The sequence below is a fragment of the Pelophylax lessonae genome (assembly GCF_965119305.1).
Source record: "Pelophylax lessonae genome assembly, chromosome: 1".
NCBI classification, from domain to species: Eukaryota; Metazoa; Chordata; class Amphibia; order Anura; family Ranidae; genus Pelophylax; species Pelophylax lessonae.
In genome coordinates, this window is record NC_138768.1 from 566,213,530 (window position 1) to 566,236,160 (window position 22,631).

Genomic DNA, 22,631 nt, shown 5'->3' on the forward strand with positions numbered 1-22,631 from the left:
CATTATGATTGTTGGTGCGCTGCAGTGCCATTAGTTCTTAAAGTGTTACTAAACCCAGGAGCCTGCATTCACTAGATCTGGTCTCCCACAGTACACAGTCTACGCACATGCAATTATTTTAGTAAATATAAACTGATAAATACCTTTTCTCATCAGCAGTATGTAGCAGTCTTGTGACTTCTATCAGTGTCTGCTTGTAGGAAGTGTTTTCATTCTCCTCAGACTGTCCTATGAGGCTGCAGGTCCCCTGACCTTCTGTCTGGACAGTACCGATTGGCCCTGTGCTGATCACATGCACTATCCCAAGAAAAAATAAGTCTCTAGCAATACACACCAAACTGAGCATGTGCAGAGTGACTCCAAAGGCTCTTTGTTATCAGGAGATGGATTGGGGACAGAAGGCGAAGATCAGAGAAAACAGGATCAAACAGCTTTTTTACACAATGCAGAGGATTAACCACAGTGAGTCTAACAAGCATACTTTACTGCACATACAGACTGATTTTACGGCTGTGGGTTTAGTAAGACTTTAGCGACATACTAACGTACCTTGCCAATAAATGTGCGTAGCAGTGTGATTCAGTAACATGCACAGATCTGGAATATTGCTGCACTCCTTGGTATTTTTATTGAAGTATTAAAATCACATCACAGGTATGACAGGAACATAAAAGTTAATGTGTTAAAGTCAGACTTGTGTAAGCGCTGAATTTAGCGCAAAATGCGTTACATTCCTGTCTTGGGATTTTTAATGCTTCAATAAAGATACCAAGGGGTGCAGCAATATTCCTGATTTGTGCATGTTACTGAATCTCACAGATAGGCTGTGCAGCACCCTGGGTTCCAATTCACCACATGTGAGATTCGGTCACCCACCTAGAGCAACATTATTATATCTGTGCTTAGCAGTGTAGTGATGAACTGCCGAAAATGCTATATGCACTGTTTTAGGTGCATTTTGTTGTGTTAGATGTCCTATATAAATAAATAGGTTTCCTAACGCAACATGTGGCTCTGCACCACAAAGATGTAAATGAGGCTGAACCACTGACTAGGATAAAGTGCATCGTTCAGGAAGGTAGGACTGAGATTGTCCTAGGTCAGTGACTCGGAATGAATTGAAAAATAACGTTTTCACAAAAAGGTCAGCAATAGCAGCCTATGTGTCTTTCTATGTACAGGTTTCCTAAAGAAGTGCACAAGAGAAGTCCACTTACTAATGTAGAACATTATAAGTGCTCTTTAAAAACTGCATAGAATGGGAACTTTCTTAACCACTTTAGCCCCGGAGGATTTGGCTGCTCATTCGGCACTGCGTTATTTTAATGGACAATTGCCCGGTCGTGCGATGCTGTACCCAAACAAAATTGATGTCCTTTTTTTCATCACAAATAGAACTTTCTTTTGGTGGTATTTGATCACCTGTGTGATTTTTATTTTTTGCGCTATAAACAAAAAAAGAGCGACAATTTTGATAAAATTACAATATTTTTCACATTTCTTTATATGAAATTCTCAAAAAAAAAAAAAGTAAAAATCAAAATTTTTAACATTTTAGGCAATTTTATTTTAAACAAAAAGTAAAAATCTAAATTTTTAACATTTTAGGCAATTTTATTTTAAACAATTTGTTTTCTGCTACATATTTTTGGTAAAAAAAAAATAGCAATAAGCGTATTTTGATTGGTTTGCGCAAAAGTTATTGCGTTGACTAACTACGGGAAAGATTTATGTCATTTTTGTTTTTTTTACTAGTAATGGCGGCAATCTGCAATTTTTTTTGCAGGACTGCGACATTGCGGCGGACAGATCGGACCCCTAACTGACATTTTTGAAACTTTTGGGGGTACCAGTGACATTACTGCAGTAATCAGTGCTAAAAATATGCACTCTTACTGTAAAAATGACACTGGCAGGGAAGGAGAAAACCGTATGGGTGATTAAGGGGTTAATGTGTCCCTAGGGGCGTGATTCTAACTGTCAGGGGGCGTGGCTTGTGAAGTAATCACAGAGACATGCAATCCTATATAGCAGGATCACATAGCCTCTGTGATCACTTCAGGGAGAATGACAGACGGCTGTGTTTACATCAGCCGTCTGTCCTCCTCTCTCAGCTCCGGGAGATTGCGAGTGGCCAGCGGCCATCGGAGCCGCCTGCCACACGCACTAGCTCCCCAGCTAACGAGCAGGGGCAGGAGCGCACTGCAGGCGGCGTGCAATCGCCCCCTAGAGTCTCCTGAGCAAGCGACTTAGTATAACGTTGCTTTGACCAGGAGTGGCTGCCTGCCGCAGTTTGAGCTCAAGTGGTTAATTAGGTCATCTGCATTTCTTATATTGTATAGACTGTTTTTACTTAAGGTGCATTAGGCCTCCCGGAAGTAATAACTTACTGATGTTTATACTCAGGATCTTGTTGACAGAAAGATCCTGAGTACAATGTTCTAAAAAGACCTTGCGTATATACACATAAACGTGCACATGTGTATACATGTGAAAAATTCTTCTTCATCCTCTTCTAGTTACCAGTGTTGCAATGTACACACTTCTACGTATGACGTACTGCACTCAAACCTAAAATTTTCTATTTTTATTCTAGGATTCTATACTCATCACTGTATTACTGATCTTTATGCAGCTCCATAGACAACAATGCACCTGTGTTCCGATCAGTAAAAAAAGTGTTGATTTTTACTCTTGTGTGCAAGAGGCCCGAATGTCAGAATGACTTTACAATTCTTTAAAAAAAAAAGTATATGTGTGTGTGTATATATATATATATATATATATATATATATATATATACATATATATATATATATATATATATATATATACACACACACACACATATATATATATATGTATATATATAGCTATAGATATATATATACACACACACATATATATATATATATATATATATATATATATATATAGATATATACACACACACACACACACACATATATATATATTTATATCTCGTTTACAGCAGCAGATGACGTTTTTTTAGCTTACCATCTAGAGCAGCCATCTACAGTTGCTTTTCAAGCCTTATATTATACACACTGTAACTTACATGTTATCAGTTTCATTTAAGCTATCCTGGCCTCTTAGAAACAATAGTACTATGTACTGTTTGCCCATGGATTTTTGGTCCCCAACCATTACAGTGCATCAATCTGAAAATAAACCAGTTTTTAACAATGTGTGGGGGCTGCAATTCTTAATCACATCCTGAACATGCTAGTTACCAGGCTGTCCTGTGGATTCAAAATCCTTAATACTTTCAGAGGGGTTGTATACCTGTATGTATGTCGGAAGTTCTTTTTCTAGGTCAGTAACTCTAAAGCCAGAAACAGCCAGGAAAGTAGCATTTTCAGGAGGTCTGCAGCAGCCAAAGTCTTTCTTTCATAACAGGGGTCCATTAGGTCAGGTAAAGGATTAAACATAATTAAATCAATAACAGATATTGTGACGTTTTTACATTTTAGTTGCATACAGACGTTAGATGGCAGTTGGTTTGTACAAACAATTGTTGATTAAACATGTCATTTTGCATCAAGTGAACTTGTTTGTGGCAATAAAGAGAGGAGGGAGAGGTACTGTAGAAGCTGATCTCTCACCAGAAAGTAAGTAGCCTTTGTTTTCCCAGGGGGACAAAAGCAGGAGATGTCAGGAAAAGCCTACAAACCTATAAACATTCTCGGATAAGTAAAAGGCTGAATTAGGTGAACGTTCCCTTCAGGCACCTTTAGCGTAGCTATGGCCATTTGTAACACAGGTTTGTTTGCTCACTAACTGTCAAAAACTTGAATCTTCTATTTATAGAAATGTATTCAAGTCACAGTTGCTTAGCCAAGGGTAGACAATGAATGGCTTTAGCCTGTCCAACAGTCATACCTCATACACCGATTTCTTTTTTATTTTTTTCAGCCTGAGGACTGTAGGAGTTTAACAGATATCGTTATCCACGCTAAACAGAGTAGATGAACAAATCTACTGCTGCAGCTACTGTACTGTGATAGCTGGTGGAACCAGCTGTCAGAATACCAACAGTACATGCAGGTGCTGTTCAGCCCAATATTTTCCACCCAGCGCTTTCATTAGGAACTGCCTCAAATTCACTCAGTGTATTGCCAGCTTTACACAGAACACAAAGTCTAAAAATTGCAGGTACAGAAACAGTTAAAGCGGAACTTTACCCATAACAACTTGAAAAGAAAAATAATAGTATGCTAGAAAATTAGCATGTGCTTTAAATTGCCTCCAGCATCGTTCCCGTTTCCTCTTGCCATAGGCTGCCATTTTGCTGAAGCCCAGATCCCCTGAACAGCAGTAAATCATAAAGCAGAACTAAACCCATCGATTTAACCGTTTCAAAAAACAGATACATTCCTGTAGTGCCGAGATTGCTAACCGTCACAGTTGTTTGTGTCCTCAACCAAACTTTTAAACCATCAAATGGCTGGGGTCATAACTGATCACATGTGCAGCACCATAGCAGTTGCAGATCAAACAGAAGCTTACTTGGCTGTAAAGGATAGGAGGGTTTAATTCTGCTTTAAGGCTGTCTGCAGATTGGCTTCTACAAAATCGGCAGTGGCAAAAATGCAGAGAAACCGAGCATTTGCAGAGCAGGGTTAGACAGTGTATTACTGGGTTTTAAACAGTATAGACACTTATTTTTAATGTTTTACATAGCTATATCTGCAAAAGGGGCCAGACTGAAGTCAGATAGCAAAAATTCATTTTCTGACTAAAGTTCCATTTTAAAGTGCCGATAGCAACTAATCAGAAATCTTCATATATTTTAAAGAATGGAGTTCTGGAGGATAGATCCACATTTATGCACTGTGCTTTACCTAAAGGATGCAGGATCCAGCATCCAGATAAAACGTAGGCCCCTTTTACACAGATGGGAGCCCACTTTGATCAGCAAGGGATCTGTGAGCAGATCCCCTGCTGACTGGAGCCTAGGGGGACGGATGACATCAGTGCCTTCTCAGTTCATGCAGAGCAGATGTGGACAGACACTGCTGAGCTCTGTGGGAAGCTGGGTGTAAACAGACTCTGCTGTCCATTTAAATCAGGCTACCTTAATCCTCCAAAGCTTTTCCATTTTTTTTTTTTTACCAGATCTGATCGGACCCAGAGGTAGGGGGAATAAACGGACACCAGTCCATTTACATCTGTCTGTCCTTAGGGCTTTATGGACCTTTCAGATCAGATCCGCCAGAAAAACTGACAGGTGGACCTGATCGGAATGCAGTGTGAAAGATGCATAAAGGACAATGACAAGTCGGAACTTGTTTCTTTAAAAAAATGAAGTCAGCAATGACAATTCCCCAATTTCTGCAGTTGAATATATTAAGCCTAATGGACTTTGAAATAGCATCTTTGTTCCTGCTCCCAATAGCCATTCAGCTTCTACATTTCAATTTCTAAACTTAACTAGAAACAGGAAAGAGAGAAGCTGACAAACTAAGGAGGCAAACATTGAAATCTGTTCTTCCAGGCACTACACAGATGTGGCGCAGTATTGTTTTCTCAGCTATCTAATGGTAAAAAGTAAAATACAAGTATTTTAAAGAATTCAGACACTTAAACGTGATCTTTTATAAGTGGAAACCAACGTGGGTTCACAGCCATTTAGCATCTTATGTCTTTGGTGGCAATATGTACACACCAAATTCTTGGCTGTGCCCCCATTATGTCCATTTCAAAGCCAAGAAATATAGACTAAAGCCTCGTACACACGCAACGAATTTCCGCCGACCGGTCGTCCGTCTTTTGTCCAGAGTCGTGTCTGTTGGTTGGAATGTGCTCTAGACCAGTGTTTCTCAACTCCGGTCCTCGGGGCACACTAACAGGCCAGATTTGCAAGAAAAGTGAAATACATCACAGGTGATATCATTTGCTGCTCCGTGATTGCAGTATTCTAGTCTGCATCTCCCCAAGGTAATACTTAAAATCTGGCCTGTTAGTGTGCCCCGAGGACCGGAGTTGAGAAACGCTGCTCTAGACTGCACACGAATTTTCCCGCTCGACAGAATTCTACTTCAGAAGTGATGTCATGTGTTGGATTTCTTTCTTTGTGTTCTTTCATCTCTGAGCATGCCTAGTCTTGCTCATAAGATTTTTCCCCATCGAAATCTGTACTAATGAGACGAAAATCCAACGTGTTTTGATGGTCCACAAAAATTATATAGCCTGCACCCCAGAATTTTTTCGGCCGAAAAGTCGGAGTCGGTTGTCGGAAGCAGCATACTAACAAGCAGAAAATCGGCAGATCGGTCGTTGGATGAAAATTCGACGAGATTTTCGACTCATGTGTATGGGGCTTTAATGTGCCTGCTTTATTGTCAGTGAAGAGTGGTTCATAATTGCTACTGGAGATTCTGATAAAGAAAGCTTTCGACAGTTATACCAAAGAACATTTACAAAAAACTGCAGTCTCGTCACCCCAAACTGCAGATCTCATAGCGTGCCTCAATTTAGAAAAAAAGGATGTTAGATTTACCTGTAAATTCCACATCCAAATGTATTCTATCTACAAGAGATAGGCTGCATATTCATACACCATTCCTTATAGGCTTGCACTTTCAGGTGTTCGTACATTGGCAAGCTTTTAAGGACATGCCTACTGGGTGCCTTCCCTGTTAATTCTACTGCACTCTGTGTGTCCTCAGTTTTGGCAGGCAATGCAGAGTAAACCAAGGGAAGGAAGGACTGTAGCCCAAGATATAGAAGTAAGGAGTGTACTGGAAATTATTTTTTAGTCTGGGACTTTTAATGAATCCCAGACTAGAAACAGCATCAGTAGAAGCTACAGGCTGTTCTATTTAAGGTGGCACACACTGTGTCAATAAGAACCGATATGGCAACTGCGAGAGCTATGGCTACTGCATGCAGCTGCTCCGTAACACATTCCACCAAAGATTTGTAAGACTCTCAGATAGAACCTCCACAGCAGAAGGGCCAGAGGCTGCTGTAGCTGCAGGTATGTCAGACATTGGGATCTGACATGTTGCACAGTTTAATAAAAACAGCTTATTTGATAACACCAGGTTAAAACTGTAGGTACTCACAAACCAGCTGTTGAAAGCAGAAGAGTTTTTAATGGCTGGAGGTGGCTTGGTGAATGAAGGTGGCAGCAAAGACTAACTAAGGTGTAATTGCGCCTCTTGCAAATAGGAAGCTACACCGACATTAGACTCCTCACTCTGGCATCTACGTCCCTTCATTCGGTGTGTTTTTTTTACTGAGGGTGCAGTTCAGGATAGGAGTCCTCCCTGACTCCATGTAATTCACAGAACAAATAAAGAAAAAAAGCCACCACAAACCATACAAGCGCAGTGTGTGATAAGTGAAAGCAGTCTCAGGCTAACTCCATCCAGGCCACGCTCCCGACGTGTTTTGCCCCACCCATGGGGCTTAGTCATGGGTGTCTTGCAAGTAGGAGCAATGTCGGGAAGGTGCTAACTTACGCTGAAAAGGTGAGAACAGAGCATAGAGTGTGCGGATGTGAAGCTCCAGCTACTAAATTTCCCAGCATTTTAACCCTAGAAGCAACAGAAAAAATGGGTAATAATGGCGCTAAATGGTATTAATAAATGTAGTAGCTCCTGATACTGGGCCCACACAGCATATTTATAAAAGAGCTATGGACCTGAAAAAGCACTTTGCGATTAACTAACACCGTACACAAAGATCTTAAAAGAACCACAAGCAGAGTTCAGTGCCTGAAGGTCACATTCTAGTTAGGCCCCAAAGTCTTCAGCCCAACGTGGTCCAGGTACAGCCTCCAAAGCTATTCCTACACTAATCCAGACTGCTGCATACAGAGCCCAGCACAGCAGCATGTACATGAAGTCTTGAATGAAGAAAAAAAAAAACTAGAAAATGACTTGTAAAATAGCTAAACCGTTCTCAGTAGCGAAAATATGTCCTCCTGGATCAAAAGCAAAAAACTGAAGCATGCTGGAAGGGTTTATACCTGGCTGGCCAACAGTTTTTGTTTACCAGTGTCCAAATATATTATGCCCCCCCCCCCTCGCTTTGGGCCTCCATGTTCGCAGGCTATTTTTATCCAGTTTACTCCTAAAATCATCATCATCAATCAATTCTATCCCTATAATGTAACACAGTTTGTTAGAATACAATATTTTAGTTCAGCTTTGTGCTTATATAAATATGATCTGTAGTAGGAGAAATACAACAGTTGTCTAAAGTGCCAAAATTAATTCTGATGTCACCATGTTTCTTTGTGCTGTAGATCTCATACTAAGTGGGTATGGGAGGGGTCTTTTGTATTGGTTTCAGTAAGGCCAACAGACAAGTATTGCCATAGCTACCAAATTCCAAAAGTTAGTTTACTTGTATAGGAGGTGGACAATGACTGATTATAGGAGTTCATGTGATCAACTTTCTTTCCTCTATTTTCTTTTTTTTTTTTTCTAAAAAAAATGAGTATTCCTTTAAAATAATAATTGTTCCAATTATTCCAACAGTGTTTTATGTATTGCAATCCTTATCCCAAATTTTTTCCTAAGGACATTTCAATTATGCTCTCTTATCCTTTTCAAGCGATTACTACAAAACATTAAAGACCCATCACATCATGTAACGACCACATATTATGCAGTAACCATTTCACTGTTCATAAACTGAACAGCTAACGATCATCGTGTCTACTGCGCATTTCACTAGAAAGCGTAGTTGCAAAATGTATTTGTTCAAAAGAAAGTGTAAAAAAAATATCTTATTTTTAAGTGCCCATTTAAAGCGTACAAGTCATAAAATCTAATCTATAAAAGCTGTAGAAATAAATGGGAGGCCTGGATCCCTTTACTTAACAGAAGAATGATATACTGTACAAAGTTTATGCAGTAATAGATGTAGGACTGTCCAATACAACAAGCAATAACTTGATCCAGTTCTTCAATATACATATGAAGGATTAAAACCTACAGGGCTAATACGTATTTATACGTTGGTCTGGAAAGATCCCATTTCAACCATTTTCCCCATCTGTGTCTATACATTTACAGAAAATAAGGCAGCTCTGTGCCTTAGTTGAAGAGTCTGAGACTATCCAGGTAGAGGAAAAAGTAGAGTCTTTGGTTGAAAGCTCTTCACTCAGTGCAATAAGTCTGGTGTGATTTAGTTTTGGTATCTGACATAGATTTAGGTTACAGGTCAGAAAGTGATGCTGGAATTACTCCTTTCTCAATTAAATGTGCCTTAAATGCTTTGTAGATGCTAAGTTGCTGTTCGGGTTGTAGCGCGAGAAGTTGCTGCAAGACTTTGCTGGGATTAGGACCTCTACAGATGGAAAAAGAAAACAGATGCTGTAAATTAAGTAGCTTTAGGAAAAAGATTATGTTAGGAAGGCCAATCAAACGGACTTAAAACTGTAAAATGTACATTGACATTCAAATAATTAATAGCAAATGAGGAGGGAATTATTTTAACCTGGCTATCCATTATTGCCCCATTCTTTATTATATACTAGCATGTCTCATGATTATTATTTCCCTGAATATGGAAAGTCAGGTAATAGTATACAAACTTTACAATGTTCGCGTACCAATTGTACGGTTATAAGTTTACCCATGAAACAGCCACCTCTAAGACCACAGAACTATGACAACCGTACAGGCTTGTCTAAGGGTTATAACCACTTGCTGTGCATCTTATAGGTTATTGACACACATCTTAAGTTCTATGCACTGCACCCCACAGAAGACATACAGGGGTTGATTGACTAAACTGGTGAGTGCAAAATCTGGTACAGATGTGCATGGTAGCCAATCAGCTTCTAACTTCAGCTTGTTCAATTAAGCATTGCCAAAAAACCTGTAAGCTGACTGGTTACTATGCAGAGCTGCACCAGATTTTTGCACAATCCAGTTTTAGTAAATCAACCCCACAGTCCTTGATTAAAGTGGAGTTCCACCCAAAAGTGGAACTTACACTGATCCAATTCCTCGCCCGCCCTCCGGTGCCACATTTGGCACCTTTCAGGGGGGAGGTGAAATGGGTACCAGTTTTTGACAGGTACCCTTCCCCACTTTCGGAAGATGGCGCCGCAACGCAGTCCCTCGGAAGTTCAGAAGTTCGGCCCCCCTCCTCCTTCCCCTGCCACCGTCCAATTTAAAAAAAGCAGAATGCTTTGTGTATACGCAGTAGGGAACCGGCTGTGAAGCCTAAAGGCTGTACTGCCGGTTTCCCTTACAACGAACGCGGCGACAGCACCCGGCAGCCGATCCGAAAATCTGCTGGGGGGCTGACATCGCAGGTTCCCTGGACAGGTGTCTATTTATTAGATAATACTGTAGCTGCGGACTTAGTTTTTTTCTCCCCAGCTGGAACACCGCTTTAAGTCATTCTGGAGCCTTGTTTACTTACCACCAGCAGTCTTCGCTCAACTCTTCTACTCTATCCCACTACATGCTGTCCTCCACACACACAGTCTGTACCATCAATGTTAATTATCCCACACTGCCTGCCAAGACTATATCCTGTCTATTGAACTATGCAGATCACAGGACATTTCTTTATCTAGTTAAGTTCTGCAACATAGATCATCAGCACACCAATATTCCATAGAAAGACTACTTTCTTTTTTTAAAGAGTTGTGACATTTTTGGTTGTGCAGGGTCCCATATAGAAAATGACCCCTGGGCCAACTGTTCAGGGGAATATGATGAACTGAACAGGAACCTTGTCTGATTACGACTGTTCCTCCACAGGTAGGCCAGCACTGCTGATTTCTGACCCTAGATAGAATCTGTAAAATGATCCATACTCAGCGTAATTTTTCATTGGACACATGAAAGTTTACATCCAGCTAAAACATTATTTTAACAGTGGGGAAGCTTATTTTTTATTTTTGTTCCTCATTGGGAAAATTTTCTCTCCAACTCTTCCTCTCTTTCCTAAAAATCTATTTTTTTCTGTGCCCCCTTTTGGGGAAATGTCCATTCACATCCAGTCCTGACAGGAAGTGAGGGCAAATCTACTAAAAAAAACAAAAAAAACAAACTGCAATAAAAATCCAAAGCTGTAACTCTTCTTCGCTTTACCCAATGCAGTATACATTTTTGCTGGAGCAGAGGTTTAAATATATTATTCTATTAGTTAGAGTTTCTCAACAAAAGTTCCACTGGTGGTCCCCATGGGTTCCAGAGCTTGTCACTGTTGTGGTGAATTCATATCTGCTTATTGGTGCGTTTATAGTGAGAGAGGCTGCTCTAAATGACAACACAGTTCGAAAGCAATATATTCCATCCAATTTTTTATCACAGCTGACCACTCTGCTATCTCAATGGACAAACCTAAACAGACTAGTAAACTTAGGATCTAATATCATAGGTCAGTGTTGTCAAAACTGCGACTTGCTTTTATCTGGCCTTTTGGGCATTATTCCTCCCACTGACATGAACAATGGGGAATTTTTACTTCCACTGACACCAAAAATAGGGCACTATTTTTCTCACTGACAGAAATGATAGGGAACTATTTCTCCAAATAATACCAATGCCGGTGCACTAATCCGCCAAATATACCAATGATTGGGCACTTCTCCTACTGACCAAAGGTGCGGTGTTATTTGTTTTATTCCCACTGACCACCTAGTCTGAGACATTGTTTACTCCCATTGATGCTGGACATTTTCTACTGTAAATGGTCTAGTCCTTTTAAAGCGGCTGTAAACTGAAGCTGGTTTAAAAAAAAAAAACACACCTGTAAGACTATAGTAAAATATGCTAGTATGCATCAAATACTAGCACATTATGAAATACTTACCTTAGATCGAAGCCCTCCAGCGTAGCGCTGTCACATCTGAGAGGAATGATATCTCCCCCTGTCCTTTCTTCTGGGTTTGCGCACTCTGGCTGTGTAATTTGCCGGAGCTGCGATGACATCACTCCCGCGTGCATGCCGGACCTTCAGAGCGCATGCGTCAGTAATGTCGCTGGCTGCACGCAGGGTGAATAGCTCCTAAGCGGGAGCACATTTAGGAGATATTCATTTTACCTACAGGTAAGCATTGTTGCAGGCTTACTTGTAGGTAGAAATCACAAAGTGGACTTTACTACTGCTTTCAAGTCTGAGGGACAGTAAACTGGCCCCCTGTTTGAAAAATTTGGAGACCCTTATCATAGGTAGTACTCGGCATTATGAAGAATCAGTGTCATCTATATGTTACAGATTTTCATAACTTACTAAATAATATGTTTGAGGGGGAAGTTTAGGTGTTAAGGGATGACATTAGGGACTTGTATCCTAGAGATACTTAATTCTATTGATATTGTACACATTTCCTAGCATTATATGCTGTTGGCCATTTATAAACATTACTTTTGTGTTTAATATTTTTTTTTTTTATCGAACACAGTTTATTATCACGATTAGCAATTAAATATCTTTGTATAAAGCAAGGGCTGGGTATAAGGTAAAATTTGTTATAGCGATAAACTACCTTATGAAGCTGGCAATGTAAACATGCACAAAGGTTGCCATCAGGTACTGGCAGTCAAAGCGATCCATAATTCCACCATGTCCAGGAATGGTGTCAGCAAAATCCTGTAAAAGTAATATATATTATCGAACTGCAACCTGTTGACTTTAGTGAACATTGAAAAATAAAGATCCACTATTTATGAAAATGAAAAAGTCTATTTTAACAATAGCCATTCGTACCCAATAACCTTTCACCAGTTGACCCCAATGGAGTTTTTCAAATCACAACACAACACATCTAGAATTCATGCCAATGCTTGTCAATGCAACGCTTGTGATATCATGTATTCTGATGCCAAGGAATACTAAGAAAGACGTATAGTATAGTCATCCAGAGTGCTTCAAACTATACCTGAAATTATTAGTTTAGGGGTAGGGATGGCAATTATTATTAGTATGCCAGAGGTAGGGATGGTGTGGTGCTAAAGCTAATCCGGAACAGGTTTAAGAATTATATAGCCCACAAGAAGCTACTAAACAAGAAATTGTTCTCATGCAAACTGAAAATGAGCTTAGTCAGCCCCTTGACCCAAACCAGATTCAGCTGAAGGCTTGTGTCAATGAACTTTTATTTGCCTCAATCAGGTTTAATGCCTATTAAAAAGGAGGTCAACTGCAGGTGAAATACACCTGTCAATGAATTCTGAATGTTCTCAGAAGCATCTCAAACGGATGTCAAACTGATGCTATCAACACAAGCCCAAAGTATGATGCGATGACACTATTATAAACACTACATATTAATAATACAATGGTACTAGTCCTTGGTTTTGTATATGGTAATCCATTATCACCTAATAGGAAAGCCGAAGAAATAATAGTACCTAGTAATGAAGAAGAGGTGTTTTAAAATGGCAGCTATTAATAATGACATTTCCGCGCAGGGCTTACCTTAATTTTAAAAGCTCTTTTAAAGCCACTGGCAAAGAATCCTCCAAATGGCCCAATCAATGATCCAAATGTGGAGAGAGCAATGCTATGAAACTGGAATGGATACATCTGGACTGTTTTCTAGAAGACAGACATTAATAATTCACCGACTATTTCTATATGCTGCTGCTAAAAACAGGAAATGATAAAAGGTGAAACTACAAGACTAGGTGGTGGCCTAGTGATAACTTCTGGTTCCAGAGTTTTGAACACATTCTGTCCATACAGTGAAACATTTACAGGCATCCAGCACACAGGGCTCTTTTTTTTTCATGTTAGATTGTATTTGACTGCACTAAGGTTATTCACAGTCTGACCTAATTAGACATTTGAGGTCGATAGACAGAGCCCTGCCTCTCTCTTCTATTTGTGGTTGATGGTGTCAATGTTAGCCAAGCCTGACAAAGGGAAACAAAAGGGGGTGGTGCTGGATGGAATTTTTACAATGTTTGAAGTCTAGCCTGTTGACAACCATGGCTCCTTCCATAGATAGAGTAAAGGAGTAAACATAACCATCAAGGGACAAAAAGTGTGTTATTTGCGGGATTACCAGCTTAAAATTCAGGGGAAAAAAAACAAATGCAGCCACTACAGCCAAGAACTGGTAAGCTTCAATAATGGGATTTTTAACCTACTGTAAAATCCATTTCTCTGATGTTCATTGACGGACACAGCTCCTCATGTTCATAACCGTAGGGTTATGCCTCCCCCTACAGAAGAAAGACACTAGACAGAGAAAAGCTTGAGCACGCCTATTGGGCAGTCCCAGAGGGTATACTCCCACTTCCTGCTATAGGTATTCAGTTTTGTAACCAGCAGTGTCAGAAGAAAAAACCCAACTCCAAAGAAGGGCAGGTGCTGTGTCCGTCAATGAACATCAGAGAAACCGATTTTACGGTAAGTCAAAAATCCCATTTTCTCTTTCGTTCATTAACGGACACAGCTCCTCATCTTCATGACCATACGGATGTCCCAAAGCAGTGTTAAACATGAGGGGTGGGAACAGCAGAAAACAAACTACCCAAAGGCTAAACATAGCCAACCAGGTAACATGGAGCTCAACTGAGCACAACTGGAGCTCACGTGAAAAAAAAACACCCTCAAAGAAGACAAATCCTCTAAACAACAGCCTGCAAAAAACTTTGCAGTCAAAAGAAGCATCCGCAGATGCCAACACATTCATTTTAGAAAACTTTGTGAATGTATGCACAGACGACCAAGTGGCCACTTTGCAAACTTGCACCACTGACGCCTGATGACGGAAGGCCCAGGAGGCACTAAGCCCCAGAGTAGACAGGGAAAGGAGGAACCTGACCCTTAACAGTTTAAGCCTGAACCACAGTCTACCTGATCCATCTGGAGATGGTCACAGCAGAAGCAGCCAGCCCCTTGAGAAGTCCATCCGTGAGGACAAACAGTGAGTCTGACTTTGGAAACCACTCTGTAGCTGCCAGGAAAACTCTGATGTAAACACAGCCATCCGTCCTTCTCCCTGAGGTGATCACAGAGACTATGTGATCCTGCTATATAGGATCGCATGTCTCTATGGTCATCTCACAAGCCCAACCCCCCCCCCCCCCCCCACAGTTAGCATCACTTCCCTAGAGTCACATTTAACCCATTGATCACAAACACTGTTAACCACTTCCCTGCCAATGGCATTATTACAGTAACAGTGCATATTTTTTAGCACTGATTGCTGTAGTAATGTCACTGGTACCCCCAAAAGTGTAAAAAATGTCAGTTAGGGGACCGATCTGTCAGCCGCAATGTCGCAGTCCCGCAAAAAATCGCAGATCGCTGCCATTACTAGTAAATAAAAAAATAAAAACAATAAAAATTACATAAAGCTTTCCCGTAGTTAGTAGATGCAATAACTTTTGCGCAAACCAATCAACATACGCTTATTGCGATCTTTTTTATCAAAAGTATGTAGCAGAAAACAAATTAGCCTAAAATGTTAAAAAAATTAGATTTTTACATTTTTTTTTGTGAATGTTATATAGCAGATTGTGAAAAATATTGTTTTTTTTTTTTCAAAATTGTCGCTCTTTTTTGTTTATAGCGCAAAAAAATAAAAAAATCGCACAGGTGATCAAATACCACAAAAAGAAAGCTCTATTTGTGGGGAAAAAAGGACGTCGAATTTAAATTTGGGTACAGTGTCGCATGACCGCACAATTGTCCGTTAAAGTAACGCAGTGCCGAATCGCAAAATAGGGCCTGGTCATTAAGCAGGAAAATCTTCCGGTCTTAAAGTGGTTAAAAGCGTAGGAATCACCGAATCAGACAAGCATTTATCTTACAGCACCTGGCTTTCAACAGCCAGGTGTCAAAGCCAGCGACTGTAAAGCAGGATGGAACATCTGGCCTTGAGACAGCAGATCTTCCCTGAGAGGGAGTCTCCAAGGAACATCGGTGACCAGCCGTACCAGATCGGCGTACGATATTGACTCCATGGAGCCTCTAGGGCATCTGTGGCATCGGCTAAAGGGTCCCGAGACCGTGCAACAAACCTCTGAACTTTCCTGTTGAGGTGAGAGGCCAACAGGTCCAACTCGGGAATCCCCAACAGACTGAACACCTCCGGATGAAGTGACTATTTTCCCTGGTCCAATGCCTGTCGACTGAGATAGTCCGCCTGCCAATTTTCCACCCCTGGAATGTGTACAGCAGAGAGGGCTGGAACGAACCGTTCTGCCCACTTTAGTATACCGGCTACTTCTCGAGCCACCAGAACACTTCTCATGCCCCCTTGGTGATTGACATAGGCCAAGGCTCTGGCATTGTCCGATTGAATCCGTACCGGACATCCCTGGAGACGAACTGTCCAATGATCCAGGCAAAACCTGATCACTCTGGGCTCCAGTACATTGATCGGAAGTCTGGAAGTCTCTTCCAGAGTCCAGACCCCTTAAACACAATCCGTGTAGAGGACGCCTCCCCACCCGGATAGGCTGGCATCCGTGGGGACAACCGTCCACTACAGGGGAAGAAAGGATTTTCCCTGAAGAAGTGTTGAGAGAGTGAAGCCACCAAACCTGGGACCCTCTTGTTGTCTGGCTCAACATGATTAGATTGTCCAGAGACTGAGGATCCTTGTTCCACTTCACTAGAATCTCCTTTTGCAGAGATCTTGTGTGGAACTGTGAAAACGGAACCACCTCGAAGATAGACACCATCAGGCCCAGCACCCGCATGCAAGTCCGAAGAGATGACCGTCTGCTGGACAGCAGAAGCCAAATCGCCTCATGCAATTTCTGAAGTTTTTCCAGAGGGAGAAACACTCTTGCCGAGGCCGAGTCCAGAGTCAGTTCCAAATATTCCAGGCTCGTGGATGGGACCAGAGCAGACTTCTGAGGACTCAGAATCCAACCAAACTCCCTCAGCGTTTGCAGAGTGATCTCCAAGTTGGCCAACAGGGCAGTCGAAGACTCTGCTCACAAAAGCAGACCGTCCAGGTACCCCAGTATCGTGATCCCCCACTGAGGCAGTAATGCTAGAACCGGGGCCAACACTTTTGTGAAGACCCGAGGAGCAGAGGTGAGACCAAAGGGTAACGCCACAAATTGATAATGCTCCTCGCCCATGGCAAAGGGGAGGAAACGCTGATGAGCGATACAAATGGGAATGTGAAGGTAAGCGTCCTTGATGTCGATGGATGCGAGAAAGTCCCCCGGATGTAGGGATGCTACCACCATGTGAATGGACTCCATTTGAAACTTCTGAACCCACACCAAGCAGTTCAGTGCCTTGAGGTCCAAAATTGAATGCACCCTGCTCTCCTTCCTGGGAACCGTAAACAGGTTTGAATAGAAACCTTAAAAGCATTCCTACTTTGGAACCGGGACATTTACTCCTTGAGACAACAAGTTTCGCACTGCCCCATAGAGATCCTGTAAGGCGATCTGGGGATAAGTGTAGGTTGGAATGAAAGGACCTTGCCGGTGGGTATGATCGAAACTCCATCTTGTAGCAAGATCTAATGACTTCCTAGACCCATTTGTCCTAAAGTAGAAAGGTGCATGGGTCCGGAAAACGGCGAAGACGTCCCCTGCCCCAGATACGGGTGAGGGCGCCCCTTCATGTGGAGGAGTTTTTGTCTGCAGGCCTGGCAGACCCAGCTCTTGGTTTGCCCGACCAATACTTCTTAGAACCCCCATTGGAGGCCCTGAAGGGTTTAGATCCCTTTTCCTGAGATCCTGAGGAACGAAAAGGCAGATTGTGAGCAGAAAAGGAGGGTCCCCTTCTGCGACAGAACTCCTTACCCTTGGAAGCCTGAGGAAGAAGAGTACTCTTTCCCTCTGTGGACCTTTGATAATGTCATCCAAGGAAGCACCAAACAGGCGATCTACCACGAATGGAAGATCGGACAAGGCCTTCTTAAAAGCTTGGTCCGCGGACCAGCATTTTAGCCAGATAATGCGCCGCAGGACGACCGCAGAGACAGACAGACTAGAAAGCAAGGGAGCGGCATCCAAAGAGGCGTCACAGACGAACTGTAGCCCTTGGACCAATTGATCTGCCAGCTCCACAAACTCAGGAGGGAGCCGTTTCTCCTCCAGGTCCCGGCGTAAAACTTTTGCCCATTCAGTCATAGCTTGTGACACCAGGGTAATAGTAAACACTGGCCTAAGTGCCAACCCAGCCACAGTGAACATATGGCAGGTCAAGGCCTCTGACATCCTATCAGCTAGATCAGAGAAGACCGGAGACTCTTCTACCGGTATAACCATGGCTTTATTCAACCGGAAATCCAATATAGGAGGGTACCGCCCATAAGGGTACTGCATTGCAAAACACTTAGGGATTGCAAAGGTGCGTTTTGGGGACCCCCACTGATGTGGGACCCTATCGTCAAAGAAAGAGGGAAAGGGGAACAACCTCATTGCTTTGGAGGACCTGTGGGTGCCAAAAGTGGCCAGCGCCAATGAGGCCGCATTAGCCGCATCTTCCAAATGTAAGGTTTCCCACACCGACACAATCGGTGCATCCACTAGCGCCTTTTCATGTCATGTGCGGCTAGAGGAACAGAGGAATCATCCTCACTATCTGTGCATGCGGGGTGCATGGACGCAGACCCCCAAAGGGTAACTGGCATCCGCAGCTGCCGATTCAGACCCTGGATCTGAAGAGACAGAGGAAGCAGGTGAAGGCGGGGGACACTTTTTGGTAATCCTTTCACCCAGGTTCAAATCCACTTTGGACACCCAGGACTCCAGGACTGCCATCAGTGCAGCCAGTTGTGGGCTCAGGAGGGTCCAGGGTCCTCTGGGAGTGGATCAGGTGGTGAAACATGTTTCAGTGACTCCATTAATGGAGATGGAATCTGAACCACAAGTGAAAAAACACACTGTAAAAGGACACCCCACTGCGCTGTCTGCACCACAAGGCCCAGCACAGCACTACCGCTGTATAGCAGCAAGAGGGAGAGGGAGCCCCAGGCACTCACCACCACCAGACAGCTAACAGTAAGCTTCTGCACAGCGCCCGGCGATCAGTAAAAGGCATGTCTGACTATAAGCACTAGAGGCTCAGGACTTCCCACCGTCGAATTACCGCCCATCTGAGCTCGAAAAACATGGCCACCGCTGTTTTCAATTGGAAACTAAAGGAAAATGGTCCCTGAGGCTACACAAACATGGCCGCTGAGCAGTAGCTAACCAGGCTACAAGAAAATGGTGGAGCCACGCAGCTCCTAGGGGTCCCAGGGCTGAAAAAAATGGTCCCAAAAGGGAGGGGGGCCCAGACAGGCGCCCCCACCAGGCCCATCCCCCTCAAGAAACGATAGTTTTGGGCGCCACGGTGCGCTCCCCCCACCCCCCTTTGCCAGTGCCACACCTCAAAAAGGTATGTCCGCCCCAAGGGGGGGGGTAAGCAGATGGGGGCCACAGGCCACATAGACCACTGGAGGTAGGGGAGTAAAGTTTGGGAAGGAGGGGAACCCGGGGGTCCGACCATCTCAGGGAGGGGCGCACATCCGCCCCAAAACCCACCAGGGGTAGAAGTAGCTACTTAGCACACCAAGAACAGGGTGGGCACCTCTCCGGACAGGACACCTCTCCATCGTAATGTGGGTGCTGTCGCCCAGAAGGCTGAAGCCAGTTCATATGCGCCCTTGTGAGACCCTTAACTAACAGCTCAGCCCCCATCCAGTATGGCTATGTTGTGGCTGACCTAGCACAGAGCTGCGGTCTGCACGCGCTTGCTGGCCGGACTGGGGGGACCCTAAGGATCTAGATTATGCAGTTCGTCGCCCAGTCTGGCAGTTAATAGTAGATTCTCACAGGAACAAAATATTAAAAGAAGGAAAAAATTCCAGTTAAAAAGAAAAAAATAGCTAGGACCAGAGATCTCAGCAAGGAACTAGGTCTTTACTCCTGACTAGGCAGAAAAAAAACGGAATACCTATAGCCTAAGTGGGAGTATACCCCCAGGGACTGCCCCATAGGCATGCTCAAGCTTTTCTCTGCCTAGTGTCCTACTCCTGTAGGGGGCAGCATAACCCTACGGTCATGAAGATGAGGATCTGTGTCTGTCAATGAATGAAAGAGAAAAATACAATAATGGTTTTGTGTTTGGATACGATTTAAATAGGCCACTGACAGGTGGGCCTGATCGGACCATCTATGGTGTGGCGGATGTCAACGGACATATTTGTAGTGGCATTCTTACATTCTGTAAACACTAATAATGAGAAAGCATGTAAAAGGGTTTACTGAAAAGACATATTTAAAAAAGGTCACAGGCTTCTAAAAATCCTGGTACAAATGAGCGAAAAAGTCTATTTATATAACAAGGTAGGAATGATGATATCACCTAAAAGAGTCAAAGTTACTGAACTGGATTTCATGAACATGATGCTACAGTGAGGCAACGTTCACCCGGGTACGCCTTTGCTTCTTATTGTTTTCTACTTTGTTTTTGCTTGTTTGAAACCACAGAATACCTACCCATCCCAGTATTGACTGTAGAAATGAAGGTACAGCATAGTCATGTATCTTGAAGATCTCAGGTGGTTCACAGCCGGTAGAAAAGCTATTCGATTCACTGATGTATTCCACAGGGCATACAAAGTACTGGAACTGTGATAAGATGTAGGAAAACTGCAAAGGAAAAATGCAGCAATGACAGTGGGTAAAAAAAATGTAAACTAGTTAAGTCATTCTTAACAAATGGTTGGGAAAACAGATCTCTTGGGAGACGGCCCCATAGAAGTCTATGTGGATCGACTGCCTATGTTCAGCCAGTGCAAAGAAGATTTTTACAAGCAGGATACAGGGAGGTATGAAGATTACTTAAAACCCCCAAAACATTTTACATTTTCTGAAAGCAGACACCCTGGAAAAAAAAATAACGGAGGTTCCAATTTTTTAAATCATACGATATTAGGGCAATGGTTTATCAAGCACAATAGATTACCCAATTTTAAGTAAAATATTAAAGATGAGGTTGCGTTGAGTAAAAAGATACGGAAGATGTCCAGCCTTAAAACAGCAACAATTTTTGGTACCCTAAATGTTCGACAGGAGATTCTTTAAAAACCCCTATAGGGTAAGAAGTATTGCTCCCACTACAGCATAAATGGTGATATGTCATGTGTAACGCAATCAACGTTTAGGTACCTAGGAGCCTCTGACCTCTATGTTACATTTGTAAATGTATGTACTGTATGTGAGGGTCGGCTCTAATTTTTTTTCACATAGAGGTCCAAAGTCCCCTACATGATACTATTTTATTATTATAGATCCTCTTTGATGGGACTCCTGATGTCTCATCTGCCCTTTATTGAAGCTAATGGAGCACAATTCATGCTATATTATCTTCCTCCCTGGCCACAACAGCCGGGAAAGTGGCAGCCGAACCCAGAAGCAAAAAATACAAAACACCTCTGGGTTCCTATTAGATAGGGAAGACCAGAAGATGTTTACTGGTCTCCCTCCTCTTACTAGGCAGCATCCACCATGCAATTCCTAGACCGGCAGGTGGGGGCAAATCTACAGTCACCCGATCACTTCCATCTAAAAGTCAACAGTCAGCTTGTCAGAGTTGCACAAATTTCCGGCTGCTATAGCAGCCAGAAATGTGTGTAAATGCCCCCTCTGCTGCTGACATATGGCATATGCCAGTGACAGTGAAAAGCTTAGGCAGCCCATACATTCATCATTTCCACTGTCAGAATACAATGGTCAGTGCCGCCAGCTATAGAATGATTGGGAAAAATCAAACAGGCTGGTTGTACAGAAATCAATCGGTTGATCAAATTCTTTTCTACCACTGTGCCCATACATGAATCAAAATGTGTTCAGTCCCTGCTGAACTGGCTGAATTTCTAACCATTTATGGCCAGCTTTATGCATCTGTGTTTAATATGTAATTTCTCTCTTTTTAATTTAGTTAATATGAAATATTACATATGAATATTATGAATTTTTGTATGTAGACAATATGGGCTGCTTTTTTCCAGGGTATCCTTACCCCGTTTACAGAGCTCAATAGCTCAAGGTGAAATTTACAATCACAAGAGAATAAGTCACAGCAGTGACCCCACCAACTCTTTTTTTTTCTCACTAAACAGGGACAGAGTGTCTGAAATGAAAAAACTTCTGCTCTACTCTTTCTTTAGAAAAACCATAGTGTTTTAGTAATCCATTTGTCATTGCTGCACCCTATAGTGTATGTTTTTTTTTTTTTTTAATGTATATACACACACACACACATACAGTATATGTCATAATAATACCATGTTATAGGGAGGGCTCAGAAAAAAAAAAAAAAAAAAAACTTGCCAAGGTTTGCCTACCTTAATTTTAAAATTAGCCAAAACGGTTGCTTGCATCATTGCTAACGAGTACACAGTAGGCAATCTTCTGTGCTCTACAAGTCTCTGCATTCAATGCCTCTGAAGAACCTCACCCCTCACCATTACCCCTTCTGTTGGTAGTATAGTGATGTATGAGCCAGGGTGAGGAACCACAGTGGCCTGCGGGGCAAGAAAGTTTTCAACTCATCCAATGATCAAATGCTTGCAGCGGATGGGGGATAGAGAAGCAAGAGTTGACAGAGTCACTTTGAGCTCTTTAACCATTTAACCCTTTTTTTTTCCTGTGACTCTAGAAACATTAAATTAAAATTGGCTTAAAATTGGCTTCGCACTTAAATATAAAATA

The 22,631-nt window shown here is 42.3% G+C and overlaps 1 protein-coding gene across 1 annotated transcript in view; it reads right to left on the reverse strand.

The window, feature by feature from the left end:
* Nucleotides 1–8,822: 8,822 nt before the first annotated feature.
* CDS1 (CDP-diacylglycerol synthase 1) overlaps nucleotides 8,823–22,631 on the reverse strand; it is a 135,526-nt gene continuing 121,717 nt past the window's right edge. Inside the window, exons 10-13 of the mRNA XM_082243857.1 lie at nucleotides 20,415–20,567; nucleotides 13,423–13,542; nucleotides 12,491–12,594; nucleotides 8,823–9,327 (exon numbers count right to left, since the gene is read on the reverse strand). Coding sequence (XP_082099983.1) covers nucleotides 9,195–9,327; nucleotides 12,491–12,594; nucleotides 13,423–13,542; nucleotides 20,415–20,567 — 510 coding nt within the window. The 3' untranslated portion in view covers nucleotides 8,823–9,194. The remainder of the gene's footprint in view (nucleotides 9,328–12,490; nucleotides 12,595–13,422; nucleotides 13,543–20,414; nucleotides 20,568–22,631) is intronic.